This window comes from Nematostella vectensis, chromosome 11, assembly GCF_932526225.1.
Source record: "Nematostella vectensis chromosome 11, jaNemVect1.1, whole genome shotgun sequence".
In the NCBI taxonomy this organism is placed as follows: domain Eukaryota; kingdom Metazoa; phylum Cnidaria; class Anthozoa; order Actiniaria; family Edwardsiidae; genus Nematostella; species Nematostella vectensis.
Window position 1 is genome coordinate 837,882 of NC_064044.1, and position 15,084 is coordinate 852,965.

The following is a 15,084-nucleotide window of genomic DNA, read 5'->3' on the forward strand; positions in this document are numbered from 1 at the left end:
AAATATTAATGTACTTGAAACGGCTCCGGCCTACATGGACAATTGCCCTAATTATCTATGTACGTGAAATCGATTTGGCCTACATTAGCAATTGCCCTAATTATCTATGTACGTGAAACATTATCTGCCTGATATATAGAGACGGGGCTGGGGGGCTCGGATGGGGGATTCGCGCCTCCCAGGCCTAAAACGGGAGACGGGGCTGGGAGGCCCGGAGGGGCGATCCGCGCCTCCCACTAGTTTCTCTGAAACCCCCTGGTCCCCCCCGTAATCATATCCCTTTATATTTTTTTGGCCGAGTAGTCATTTGAAGTGGTTGTCATATCTCTTTATATTTCTTTGGCCGAGTAGTCATTTGAAGTGGTTGTTATATCTCTTTATATTTCTTTGGCCGAGTAGTCATTTGAAGTGGTTGTCATATCCTTAATATATTTCTTTGGCCGAATAGTCATTTGAAGTGGTTGTCATATCTCTTCATATTTTTTTGGCCGTATAGTCATTTGAAGTGGTTGTCATATCCCTTTATATTTCTTTGGCCGAATAGTCATTTGAAGTGGTTGTCATATCTCTTCATATTTCTTTGGCCGTACAGTCATTTGAAGTGGTTGTCATATCTCTTTATATTTCTTTGGCCGAGTAGTCATTTGAAGTGGTTGTCATATCCCTTTATATTTCTTTGGCCGAGTAGTCGTTTGAAGTGGTTGTCATATCCCTTTATATTTCTTTGGCCGAATAGTCATTTAAAGTAGTTGTTCCTGAGCTGCCGCCATAATAATAATTTTTGTGTATTCACATAACATCTCGCCGTGTTTCACTGAATTACACCTGGTTGGTCGGGGAATATTCTCATACTCATTTTATGGATGGCTGGTGTTCAATAATAAACTTATGATATGTTTTCTTGGAAGAGATTATGTAAATATGTTGATGACACAATAAATAAAATCAAGCAATAAAATGCATCTTTTCGTGTCTGTGTTTGTTAATGGGGTATTTTGGGAAATTGTAAAAAAGAAAGAGAAACGATTTTTTTTATTTGCTTTGTTCAGTCACAGCCCACTGGCGTCGCTATGAGCAAGATCCACTGAATTGTAGTGTTAACGTGCAATACAAATAAAGCTTGGGTTACCTTTGTGCTTCTGGGATTCCTCCACCGGAAGTATCGGCAATGTCACACTAGTTTGTTTTATCAAATTGAAAAGTAATTCACACAATTAACAGCTGCAGCGTACTTTGAAGGGTTCTGCTTTAAAATCGGAATACTTTGGCCCCTGTTTTCACATCAAAACAGCCACTATGAGTCCGGTAAGTGAATACATGGCCCATGAGGTGGCTAAAGTGTTTATACGGAGATAGACACTGAAATGCGAGTAGTATTATATATATCCTCGCGAAGAATGCGAAATCTCAGCTGAACCCAAAGAAGTGCTTACTTCGCAGGTTAACATTAATTTCTTTTCAAATTTGCCATATCTTCATGTGAGCTCCAACGTTTGAGGTTTCAGTACTGGGCAATTGTACTTGTAACAGAAGTCCCTCGAATAGCTCGTAAATGCTTTGCAAGTATCCACGAGTTAAATGCTGATTTCGGTTCGATACTAATCGACTGAGTTTCTTCCCAAATATCGTAAGATGATTTGATACCAGTTATCATTGATTGCTAAAGTTTTCTCTTTTAAAATCTAGAAAGAATATTATCCACGCAGTTACTCTATTGGCTCGACCATGAAAGATGTTTAATGCAATTGGCCCATTTTCACTATTATCGCAAGCACAATTTGTATTTCCGGTAAGAGCAGTGAATTGCTGTCATTGTAATACGTCATGTCTGTTCAAGCAAACGTCGCGTCACGACAGTGCGGGCTTCTGCTCAAGAACCCATAAGCTAAGTAGAAATAAGTAGAGAAATAAAAAGATATATAGAGAGATCCGTTCTTGTGAATTCGGCAGAGTCTACTACCAGTTTTCGGTGAGCCGTATTTTTACTCTGGTTAACGAACACTACTATATTTTGATCCATTCTTGATATTGAGCAAAGTTGCCATAAATCACGGCGAAGTAGTAAGTTTTACCCAAATCGGGCAATTTCAGACAAATCAAGAGTCTCACAATTTTCAATATCCCAAAGCTTATTTTGTTTTATATTACACAAGGAACCTCTAGGCGAAACATCAAGCATATGTAAGCTAACACAACTTTATTGTGTGACTTTTGATACTGACTTCATGGAATGGCTGTGAAATATGGTTAACTGTGTAATTGTTTTTAATTCTGATTCAATTCAGAAAATGGCTGTGACGTGTGGAAGTTACCTGTGTATAAGATTAATCCTGGCTCTCGTGTTCGCGGCAAAGGTGCTGTCTGGTATTCCAGGTATTTATCAATTCACGTCTGGACACCTTTCCAAATCCCGTCTTGGTACGAATACCCGATCCAAACCAAAAAGTTATGTACCATACGGGGAAAGTGCTGTATCACAATCTGTGATTCCAAGATGTACCCCCTCCCACACCTCACCTCCTTTCCACTTTTCCTCTGATAACAACACACAACCCCCCTCCCTGCAATATTGCTTACACTCATTATAATCTCTCCACAGCCTCCACCCGCCGTCGCTATGGCACAACAGTACCTGTTGTACGCCCACACGTGTTAACCACTACTGCCACAACCCAATACACCCACACTCTACTCTAACACCTCAACACCCAACACCCCTTATCATACAGACCCCTCCCACATTGAAGATGATATTTTACTCCAACATGCCTCACCCCTTCACACAACATCTCCTACCCATAATTTTCTTGACGACCTCTCCCCCATGCAACTCAATGTCCTACTATCTATCTCCCCCCACCCAGCCCTAGCCACCAACCTCATAATACACTACAGTCCCCCCCCCAGCTCCCCGATCCCCTCCACCACACCGCCACACTTCCCACCTACTCCCACACCTAGCCACACTAACACACCTCACCCCCCAAACCCTCTACTACCCACACCCCCACTGCACCACACTGCACCCCCTCCCACTACATCTCACCGCCCAGCCCTACTCCCCACACCTACCACTAAACGTGCCCTACTACCCACACCCTCCCATACCCATCTCATACCACTAGCACACTCCTCCCCTGTACCCCACACCCCTTACCCCACCTACACACCTCAACTCCACCCCAACATGCCACTACCACCACCCCTAGGCATACGCACCCCCACACCATCCCACTCCCCCACACACAACGCCCAAAACCACACAACCACCCCACCTACAACCACCTTCCCTCCTACACATAGTACATACACATACATACCCACATCCCTCTCACAAATTAAATCTTATTCTATCCTTACCACACAACATACCTACCCACTACTACCACCCAGCTCTATACATGTCACAACCCCCTTTCTCCCCCCCCTCATACCTAGCTAACCACCCAAGTACCCCCCTACTCACATCACCCGCACCCAACCACCCACCTACCCCACAACAAGCACCCCCTCATCTCTCACCCCACAAACAGCCCCATACCCACTTTACCCATACCACGCCATCATACAACCCACCACGATTATTCCAAGCCCCAACACAACACCAACACCCACCTAAGCCCCACACACCTACACATACACTTCCTCCCCCCCTCACACTTTCCTACACTCTCACCTAAAATATACACACCTAACACACCCTACACAAGCCGTACCCCTGCCAACACCAAAACCACACACCCCTTCCCCCCCTTGGCCACAACACTACTCACCCTACAACACACCAAACCAACCACACCCTACAGCAGCCACTAGTCCTACAACCAGCGCTCCCTCCAACACCACACCCTAAATGTGAACTTTAGAAGCACACTAGCATACACACATTGGCACCAGTCGGGCCAAGACGGGACGCTAGCACAGTCTATTACCCGTGCAGTTCGGCAACCATGGACAGCTGTTTCGTACTTATTAGGACTCGTCAGCATGGCATAGCCGGTTTGCCTCAGTTAAACTTCATCGGCAAAATAAACTGCAGGGCAACTTCGACTCGAACGAAGTGCTTTAAACCACAGCTCAGATCCATGTGGGATCTAGAGCTGCGACCGGGCTAGCGTGATGCCAATTGTGCGGATCACGCATGCGACCCTAGCATACACACATTGGCACCAGTCGGGCCAAGACGGGACGCTAGCACAGTCTATGCCATGCTGACGAGTCCTAATAAGGACGAAACAGCTGTCCATGGTTGCCGAACTGCACGGGTAATAGATTGTGCTAGCGTCCCGTCTTGGCCCGACTGGTGCCAATGTGTGTATGCTAGTGTGCTTCTAAAGTTCACATTTATGTATACATACTCGCAAGGATAGTTTGGCTATCTGATGGAGTTTTAGACTAGCAAAGGTCGCATGCGTGATCCGCACAATTGGCATCACGCTAGCCCGGTCGCAGCTCTAGATCCCACATGGATCTAAGCTGTGGTTTAAAGCACTTCGTTCGAGTCGAAGTCGCCCTGCAGTTTTTTTGCCGACGAAGTTTAACTGAGGCAAACCGGCTATGCCATGCTGACGAGTCCTAATAAGGACGAAACAGCTGTCCATGGTTGCCGAACTGCACGGGTAATAGATTGTGCTAGCGTCCCGTCTTGGCCCGACTGGTGCCAATGTGTGTATGCTAGTGTGCTTCTAAAGTTCACATTTATGTATACATACTCGCAAGGATAGTTTGGCTACCCGACGGAGTTTTAGACTAGCAAAGGTCGCATGCGTGATCCGCACAATTGGCATCACGCTAGCCCGGTCGCAGCTCTAGATCCCACATGGATCTAAGCTGTGGGTTAAAGCACTTCGTTCGAGTTGAAGTCGCCCTGCAGTTTTTTTGCCGATGAAGTTTAACTGAGGCAAACCGGCTATGCCATGCTGACGAGTCCTAATAAGGACGAAACAGCTGTCCATGGTTGCCGAACTGCACGGGTAATAGATTGTGCTAGCGTCCCGTCTTGGCCCGACTGGTGCCAATGTGTGTATGCTAGTGTGCTTCTAAAGTTCACATTTATGTATACATACTCGCAAGGATAGTTTGGCTATCCGACGGAGTTTTAGACTAGAAAAGGTCGCATGCGTGATCCGCACAATTGGCATCACGCTAGCCCGGTCGCAGCTCTAGATCCCACATGGATCTAAGCTGTGGTTTAAAGCACTTCGTTCGAGTCGAAGTCGCCCTGCAGTTTTTTTGCCGATGAAGTTTAACTGAGGCAAACCGGCTATGCCATGCTGACGAGTCCTAATAAGGACGAAACAGCTGTCCATGGTTGCCGAACTGCACGGGTAATAGATTGTGCTAGCGTCCCGTCTTGGCCCGACTGGTGCCAATGTGTGTATGCTAGTGTGCTTCTAAAGACCACACCCTACATACATCCCAACCCCCCTCCCACCACACACACATCTACCCCTCCACACATAGCCTACTACATACACACCATAGCATCATACAACTATACCAACCAACCCACAACACACCAGCCAGCCACACCCTACACCAGACACTACCCCACAACCAATTCCCCCCCCTACAAACACCTACATACAGCCCCCTCCCCCACCATACAAACATTTACCCCACAGCACAAAACCCAACTACAAACGACCACACCCTATGACCCACCCTACCTACCCACAAACCAACACCTAACGATCACCTAACATCATAACGATATATTATCACCCACATTTACACCATAACCTCACAAATTTTAAATCGACCTCCGCACCACTACCATTTTAACACGAACAGACCCATCACGCTAAATTATAAGCCTTATCTACTCCACATCTCCCTCACCACCAATCTTACCTATACACCGTACCAATTTTTTCCCCACCAACACAGCCATTAGCCATCTCCATACCACACCATATTATTATTCTTTTTCACCTACCCACCACACACTACCACAACCTATTCTATAGTCCCACTTTATCTTTTCACCACCCTCCACCACCTACTAGTCGAACCTATCCACCTTTTCACCGTAATTACATTACTACCATCTCCACTCTACATTACCTTATTGCCATCCTTCACCATTACCCTCCAACATCACCATACCATATGATCACACCCACCTCACTACCACACCACTTTAGGCCCCTACGTACCCTACGGCCCCTTGGTACGAATACCCGACCCAAACCAAAAAAAAAAAATATTGTTTATTCAAGCACTGAATTTAAACCTTAATTGATACCTCCAATATTATGCCATCCCCTCTATTAAGTGACCACCTCTATTTAGCGACCCTCTCCTTAAGCGACCACCTTTATTATTCGACCACCTCTATTAATCGACCAGCTCTATTAAGCAAAACATCTCCATTAAGCGACCACCTTTATTGAGCGACCCCCTCTATTAAGCGACCGTCTCCTTTAAGCGACCACCTCTATTAAGCGACCACCTCCATTAAGCGACCACCTCTATTAAGCGACCACCTCTATTAAGCGACCAGCTCTATTAAGCGAACAGCTCTATTAAGCAAACAGCTCTATTAAGCGACCATCTCTATTAAGCGACCAGCTCTACCAAGCGACCACCTCTGCGAGCGGAAAATCCGTTTCTCAGGTCAAAGCACCCTTTGGTAACAATTTGACCAAGAAATGGAATAGAATATGATGGCTAATACAAAAGAAAAGATTTTCAATATTGAATATATATTGTAAAACATGCCAGAAAAATAATAACGTAACTTTTCAGCAGTTCTAGACTTTTCTGAACCTCTTTTAAAGTGCCCGTAGCATCAAACTCTTAATTTCCGAGTTTATACTAATATATCAGTAGTTTAGGACTTGAAAATAAGCCATGCAAAGTTTTATTGCAATACGACGGGTTTTCGTTGGGGTTTGCCGGCTTTTAAATATAAATAATATTGCACTCTGAGCGAAAAGTGGCCCCACTTTTCAAAAGCGCCAGACGTTCCTCGTTGATTCAGGAATCCTGAAGGCACATTTTCTATTATTTTAGGGCCTTGTTTTACCCTGTTACCAGAGCAATATCATTATTTTTCTTATTCAATATGATCATCTGTATAATTATAAATAAAACATTTCCGAGATAGATGTCAAGTTGTGTGTGTTTCTTAATTACGGAATTTCCCCTTATTTCTAAGGAAAAATGTGCTTACGAAAAAATTTGTCGAAAGAATTTTTTTTCAACATTAGCTTTTGTCAGTTTTTGAGTTAAAAGCAGGGACGCAGTTCTAATTGTATTGAATCATTATAAAGCTTCGAACCAAGTTTAGTGTCTTTCGCTATATATTCATTGGAGTCAATTAACACAACCGCACGCTTTGGTTTGCGAATATAGACTGATCTTTATTCACAGTATTTACAACTTATGGCATACGCCATGACCTTATATGGTATTACAAATAATCATTATCAATAACGTCATCTCTGTTATATGATACTTAAGTAAAGTGTGCTAATACACTACACCAAGTTCTTCAAGTTGGAGTATCAATTATCGTATGATCAAAGAAAAGCCTGAAAATTCTAAATCTTTTAAGTTTTATATTACCAATTCTTAACTGTAATCAACCGCAAACATTAATCTATCTAATTTGAAATTTCGAGCTCCTATGCTCAACGCTATAAAAAAGGACTCCAAAATGAGCAATCTGTTTTAAATTTTTTATAATATTAATATATTAATTATACTGTTCTTAGTCTGTCATGACATCGAAAAGAAAAAAAAGGTATAAGGACATATTTATGTACTCTCAGCATCTTTGATGTGTTCATGCTTTGTTCACTATCCTGTATAAATTTTTTGCACACAAGAAAAAAACTAAATTTCTTAGATAACTTGATTCCTTAGATATAGTTATTTGAGAAAAAGCTTATTTAGAACTTGAAACTGCGTCAAAATTCATTGAATCATTCTAAGGTAATTCTCTAATTTTTCAAATTTTTCAAAATATTTTTTTCGTTAAAGTTTCCCGTTTGCCTCGATGGCCCAACGGGTAGCGATCATGTTCTAGTTCTTAGTTTTATTACACTAAATAGCTGATGAAGCTAATGCTAGAAGGACATACAAATAATACATAACAGCAACAATACTCAGCGATACGTAAGCAGGGGCGGATCCAGGATTTCATATTAGGGCGTGGAGAATGGGCGGATAGACGGCTTATAATTGATCCAGTGGTTCTTGGTAGGTCACAGAGATCTAAAAATACTTCATGCTGAATTGTATTTGTCGCGTCAGCAAATTCAAACAGGAGAAGGACAGTAACTCCCGTCCCTCAGATATTTTTATTTTTGTCAATATTTTTACTCAAAAAGGGGGGGTGGATATCCACCCAATCCACCCCCCCCCCCTGAATGCTTCCAGGTAGTACAGGAAAATGGTGCAGAATTTATGCTGAATTGTTCAAATTAATAGTAGGGTTATGAGATTTGGCAGGGTGATAGATCTTTGCACCACGAGTAATTCTAGATAGGATGCCACGCCCAAAAACAAATACTTCCAGTTTTAAAGGGGTGGAATTGATTATCACAAAAATGAACGAAACATGCACTTAATGGTAATGTACTGGCCAAAGCTTTTTCAGGTAGATAAAGGCTAATATATTTCATATTACCGTTACAAGGGCAACGACCTCACAACATTAATTCCAGTGTTATAGAGGTGCAATTACTATGATAAAAATGAATATTTAACACACTAAATATGCTAGTTAATGATTTTACTCTTGCATATGGATTAACATCTATGCCATGAACAGTTTTTGATTGGATGCCACGCCCAAGTTTTTGTACTTACAGTTTTACAGGCATGTTTCATTAAGGAAACAATTTTTCATATGGCGATATTGGAAAACATTTTAACTTTGTCACCATTTTAGCTTTGTCACCGGGGATCTGTTTATTAATTGCTTATTAATGGTTTATGGCACATAACGAGTTTCGTCTTAATCCACCCAAGCAAACCGTCGATTTCACGTGACCCAGTAAATCCAAGATGGCCGTCAAGTGCCAATCCAAAAAATGCTGAGGTACCTTGTAAATAAACATTACAATTCCTTGTAAAAAAATTACAATTAATCACCGAGAAGGTAAACTACTTCTGGTTTACATAGATGGCACTTAATTAATTATAATACAATCAGTATTATTTAAGCGGCAAAAAAAAAAAAACCGATGCAAACAGGAATAGCGTTTTAAACTTAACATCCCAGACCTCTTCAAAGTGAAATTAGTCATTCAAAAGCTACTCGATTAGAAAATATCTTGCAAATTTTAGCTGATGCAAGCACCCGCTGTTCTCTAGCTGCGCGCGGGCTCGTTTTATGGGGTCAACTTGTGAAAAGGAAGAGCTGTTTTTAAACGCTTTTATCTTTGTCCGTGGTCAAATTTCGTCAAATAATACGATACGATACTACTATTCATCTCAGGCTATGTAAATATCAAAAACAAGTTACTGGAATTTGGTGCTAGGGGCACTTTAATGCGGTAACTTGGCTAGGTCCCTAGGGTGCCCGCTAGGCAGAGTAAATGATCTCGAACGATAAAGATATGGGTAGTCCTTTCCGTCTCTTGCTATTGCTCCATCAAGGTTAAAAACCTGTGTTTATTTTGTTTGTCCCTTGGTAATGGTAATACTAATAACTTTGACTTTTTACTTCTCAGCCACAAATTCAAGGTAAAACCATCATTATTTATCATTGAGCTCACGATCTTTCGTTCTAATATATTCTGACGTTTGCATTCATGTTGCCCATCACCATTTTTGTTCTTCTCTTGTTTTGTCGAAAGCTGTTTGCAAGTTTATCCTGCCGCCATTCAGAATGGCGATATTTGCAACCGCTATGTGGCATACCCCAACGGTTATTGCTCGTCCATTATCGGGAACACATACATCTACGGCACTACAGCCTATCAAAAAGAAAAAAAAAAGAATAGTGAAATTCGCTCTTGCCAAGACGATAGTGGAAAACCTCTACGGTGTAATGATTCGCGAGTCGTGCATGGAGCTTTTTAATGTGTCGTACTGTCACTGGAGCTTCCCACGATGCGACTACACAACAGGTGAGATGGAGAAGGATGGGAATTCCTTAGCAAAGGCCTGGTATGCGATATTAGCGAACTAAAGATTTACAACGGAGACGGCTCACACGCTGAATTAACTCCGCCGTCAAAAATCTTAAGGTCCCTACTTCTACTTCTCATGTTAACCACACCTTCTTAAGCTTTGTCCTTTTGGTTTGTTTTGCTTTGTTCCTTTTGCTTTGTTTGGCTTTTTCTATTTGCTTTGTTTGGCTTTGTCCCTTTTGCTTTGTTTTGCTTTATCCCTTTTGCTTTGTTTGGCTCTATCCCTTTTTCGTGGATTGGCTTTATTACTTTTTCGTTGCTCGGCTTTTTCCCTTGTGCTTTGTTTGGCTCTATCCCTTTTTCGTTTATTGGTTTTATCCCTTTTTCGTTGATTGGCTTTATTCCTTTTGCTTTGTTTGGCTTTATCCCTTTTGCTTTGTTTGGCTCTATCCCTTTTTCGTTTATTGGTTTTATCCCTTTTTCGTTGATTGGCTTTATCCCTTTTGCTTTGTTTGGCTTTATCCCTTTTGCTTTGTTTGGCTCTATCCCTTTTTCGTTGATTGGTTTTATACCTTTTGCTTTGTTTGGCTTTATCATTTTTGCTTTGTTTGGCTTTGTGTAGTTATGTTCCTTTTACGTTATTTTGCTTTGTACCACCTCTTGCATTGCTTACGTAGCCTAGAATGTTAGCATTCACTTGACCAGAGAATCTATCTTCCCAGAGACGATAAAAAGTACGCCAGTTTGTTTGGAAACTTGTGAATATTTTATGAAGAAATGCGACAAGGAATTCGAGATGATAAGAAAATTCAACGAGATGAACAACGGCCAGTGGAACTTCAGTATATTGGGAACTTTTATGGATTGTGCGAGAGACACGTCCCAGCCAAAACGAAATGGTGGAGACACCCCGAGTTGTTTCTATATTGACGACTTAACCAGTAAGTGTTCCAAGTGAGAGTTGTCTCAACATTGACGGCTTAACCAGTAAGTGTACCAAGTGAGAGTTGTCTCAACATTGACGACTTAACCAGTAAGTATACCAAATGAGAGTTGTCTCAACATTGACGACTTAACCAGTAAGTGTACCAAGTTAGAGTTGTCTCAACATTGACGACTTAACCAGTAAGTGTACCAAGTTAGAGTTGTCTCAACATTGACAACTTAACCAGTAAGTGTACCAAGTTAGAGTTGTCTCAACACACCTCCTTCTAAAGAAGGGAATATGACACGCACTCAAGGGGTGGCGCGCACACAAGGATTCGCGGGCAACCAGTTCTCTTATCGAACTCATTAAAAAACATTTGATATAGCTTTGTTTCTTTTTCAGCCGAGACTGACAAACTGCTAGCAACAGGTAAGGGCTCATGTGTGATTTAGCCTGCATAGCGGCTCAAGGGGAGGGGAGGGAGACTGGGAGACTTTCTTCCCTTCCCCCTCCCCTTCCGTTGAGCCGCTACCCAGGCTATGTGTGATTGGACCGAAGAATGAAATATTTAGAGTTTCACAGTATGATGTTATCGATACCGTCTCCTCACATAGATTGCTACTATGGCGAAGGCGTCGGTTACCATGGCAACATAAATGTGACGAAATCGGGAATCTCGTGTCAGCCCTGGTCGTCCCAGTGCCCTCACCGCCACTATCATAACTCGACCCAGTACACAGAGCTTATAAACGCGTCCAATTTCTGCCGTAACCCTGGTGGCATGGGACCAGACGGTCCGTGGTGCTACACAACGAACATGATGGTGCGCTGGGAGTACTGCGATGTGCCTAAATGCCCCCCACCAGGTACAGTGGTAATCAACATATAATAATGGTGGTAGTACTGCGATGTGCCTAAATGCCCCCCACCAGGTACAGTGGTAATCAACATATAATAATGGTGGTAGTACTGCGATGTGCCTAAATGCACCCCACCAGGTACAGTGGTAATCGACATATAATAATGGTGGTAGTACTGCGATGTGCCTAAATGCCCCCCACCAGGTACGGTGGTAATCATCATATAATAATGGTGGTAGTACTGCGATGTGCCTAAATGCCCCTCACCAGGTACAGTGGTAATCAACATATAATAATGGCGGTAGTACTGCTATGTGCCTAAATGCCCCCCACCAGGTACAGTGGCAATCAACATATAATAATAGTGGTAGTACTGCGATGTGCCTAAATGCCCCCCACCAGGTATAGTGGTAATCAACATATAATAATGGTGGTAGTACTGCGATGTGCCTAAATGCCCCCCACCAGGTATAGTGGTAATCAACATATAATAATAGTGGTAGTACTGCGATGTGCCTAAATGCCTCCCACCAGGTACAGTGGTAATCAACATATAATAATGGTGGTAGTACTGCGATGTGCCTAAATGCCCCCCACCAGGTACAGTGGTAATCAACATATAATAATGGTGGTAGTACTGCGATGTGCCTATATGCCCCCCACCAGGTTCAGTGGTAATCAACATATAATAATGGTGGTAGTACTGCGATGTGTCTAAATGCCCCCCACCAGGTACAGTGATAATCAACATATAATAATGGTGATAGTACTGCGATGTGCCTAAATGCCCCCCCCCCCAACATGTACAACGGTTATCAATATACATAAAATATTATTATACAATTGAACTAAATGCCTTATGTAGCATCGCTTGTGACTTTTGCAGGTCCAACAAAAAGCCCTTCCTCCATCAGAGCGTACGCGACAGGGCCTGACAGCATCTTGATAGAGTGGAAACCAGTCCCCTTACCTTTCGTCCACGGTACACCACAGGGATTCCGCATCATGATCAAGGAGATGACCGCTGACCGCTATATGACAAGTAACACCACGGGCGCCGCCGTGTTACAAATAGAGTTCCAAGGACTTAAGCCGCTTACGAAATACAGCCTTGTGGTTTTAGAGTTCAATGAACACAGAGATGGGACGCCGAGTTCGCCGGTTTATGTAATAACTATGCCGTCAAGTGAGTTCAGACTCAGGCTTTACTATTTGACATATTACACGCGCGAAATGCATTATGGGATGGATTGTGTGGAAGTGCGGTTGATTTGTGGCAAACATACGGGAGCGAGAGAGTTTTGAATAAAAAGATCTTTGTAAGCAATGATCGAAAAACATATGATAATCGCTCCCTTGTTCTCTTGGGGAGCGCGTATGTTATTTGTAGATAATAACCTGTATTGATATTATGTGTAGATTCAGTCAGAGTGCGGTTTATCGCGACCTTGGTGCGCGCGTAGATAATAACCTTTATTGATATTATGTGTAGATTCCGTGAGAGTGCGGTTCATTGCGACCTTGGTGCGCGCGTAGATAATAACCTGTATTGATATTATGTGCAGATTCCGTGAGAGTGCGGTTCATTGCGACCTTGGTGCGCGCGTAGATAATAACCTGTATTGATATTATGTGTAGATTCCGTGAGAGTGCGGTTCATTGCGACCTTGGTTCGCGCGTAGATAATAACCTGTATTGATATTATGTGTAGATTCCGTGAGAGTGCCAATCATCGCGACCTTGGTGCGCGCGTAGATAATAACCTGTATTGATATTATGTGTAGATTCCGTGAGAGTGCGAATCATCGCGACCTTGGTGCGCGCGTAGATAATAACCTGTATTGATATTATGTGTAGATTCCGTGAGAGTGGAATCATCGCGACCTTGGTGCGCGCGTAGATAATCACCTGTATTGATATTATGTGCATATTCCGTGAGAGTGCGAATCATCGCGACCTTGGTGCGCGCGTAGATAATAACCTGTATTGATATTATGTGTAGATTCCGTGAGAGTGCGAATCATCGCGACCTTGGTGCGCGCGTAGATAATAACCTGTATTGATATTATGTGCAGATTCCGTCAGAGTGCGGTTAATCGCGACCTTGGTGCGCGCGTAGATAATAACCTGTATTGATATTATGTGCAGATTCCGTGAGAGTGCGGTTCATCGCGACCTTGGTGCGCGCGTAGATAATAACCTTTATTGATATTATGTGTAGGTTCCGTGAGAGTGCGGTTCATCGCGACCTTGGTGCGCGCGTAGATAATAACCTGTATTGATATTATGTGTAGATTCCGTCAGAGTGCGGTTAATCGCGACCTTGGTGCGCGCGTAGATAATAACCTGTATTGATATTATGTGCAGATTCCGTGAGAGTGCGGTTCATCGCGACCTTGGTGCGCGCGTAGATAATAACCTGTATTGATATTATGTGCAGATTCCGTGAGAGTGCGGTTCATCGCGACCTTGGTGCGCGCGTAGATAATAACCTGTATTGATATTATGTGTAGATTCCGTCAGAGTGCGGTTAATCGCGACCTTGGTGCGCGCGTAGATAATAACCTGTATTGATATTATGTGCAGATTCCGTGAGAGTGCGGTTCATCGCGACCTTGGTGCGCGCGTAGATAATAACCTGTATTGATATTATGTGCAGATTCCGTGAGAGTGCGGCTCATTGCGACCTTTGGTTCGCGCGTAGATAATAACCTGTATTGATATTATGTGTAGATTCCGTGAGAGTGCGGTTCATCGCGACCTTTGGAAACAAGTTGTTTTTTGTTCAATTACGAGATCGAACGACAACAGAGTACAAAGCACTGGAGAAACAGGTCAAGATATCGGTATGTAGACCTTTTGCAACGAGTAAAGAATTCGGTATGTAAAACTTTTGCAACAAGTTAAGGATTCGGTATGTAGACAACGAGTCAAGGAATCGGTATGTTGAACTTTTATAACGAAAAAGAAATTCTGCCTTTATAACAAAAGAAAAAAAGGTACCAGCCATTGCCGAGGATCGAACTTCGGGTGACAGGCTTGAAAAGAAAATAGACCATACATCCAGACGACCGCTGAATCACCGTATGGCAGCTAAAGCTTTACATCTAGGCTGGAGATTTCGGCCCCAACACCGCTATCTAGCGAACTGTGTAACACACAGGTACCGAGGCACCCGCGCATTAATAGGGAGGCAATAACCAGGTTC

The 15,084-nt window shown here is 42.9% G+C and overlaps 1 protein-coding gene and 1 non-coding gene across 2 annotated transcripts in view; both read left to right on the top strand.

The window, feature by feature from the left end:
* The window catches only part of LOC5511426, a 65,566-nt gene that overhangs the window by 39,974 nt on the left and 10,508 nt on the right, over window positions 1-15,084 (top strand). Inside the window, exons 8-9 of the mRNA XM_048734678.1 lie at window positions 12,763-13,062; window positions 14,610-14,722. Coding sequence (XP_048590635.1) covers window positions 12,763-13,062; window positions 14,610-14,722 — 413 coding nt within the window. The remainder of the gene's footprint in view (window positions 1-12,762; window positions 13,063-14,609; window positions 14,723-15,084) is intronic.
* LOC5511425 lies at window positions 1,740-3,855 on the top strand. The gene is made up of 3 exons (XR_007314237.1): window positions 1,740-1,789; window positions 2,286-2,373; window positions 2,600-3,855. It is a non-coding gene; the product is annotated as an uncharacterized LOC5511425 (transcript).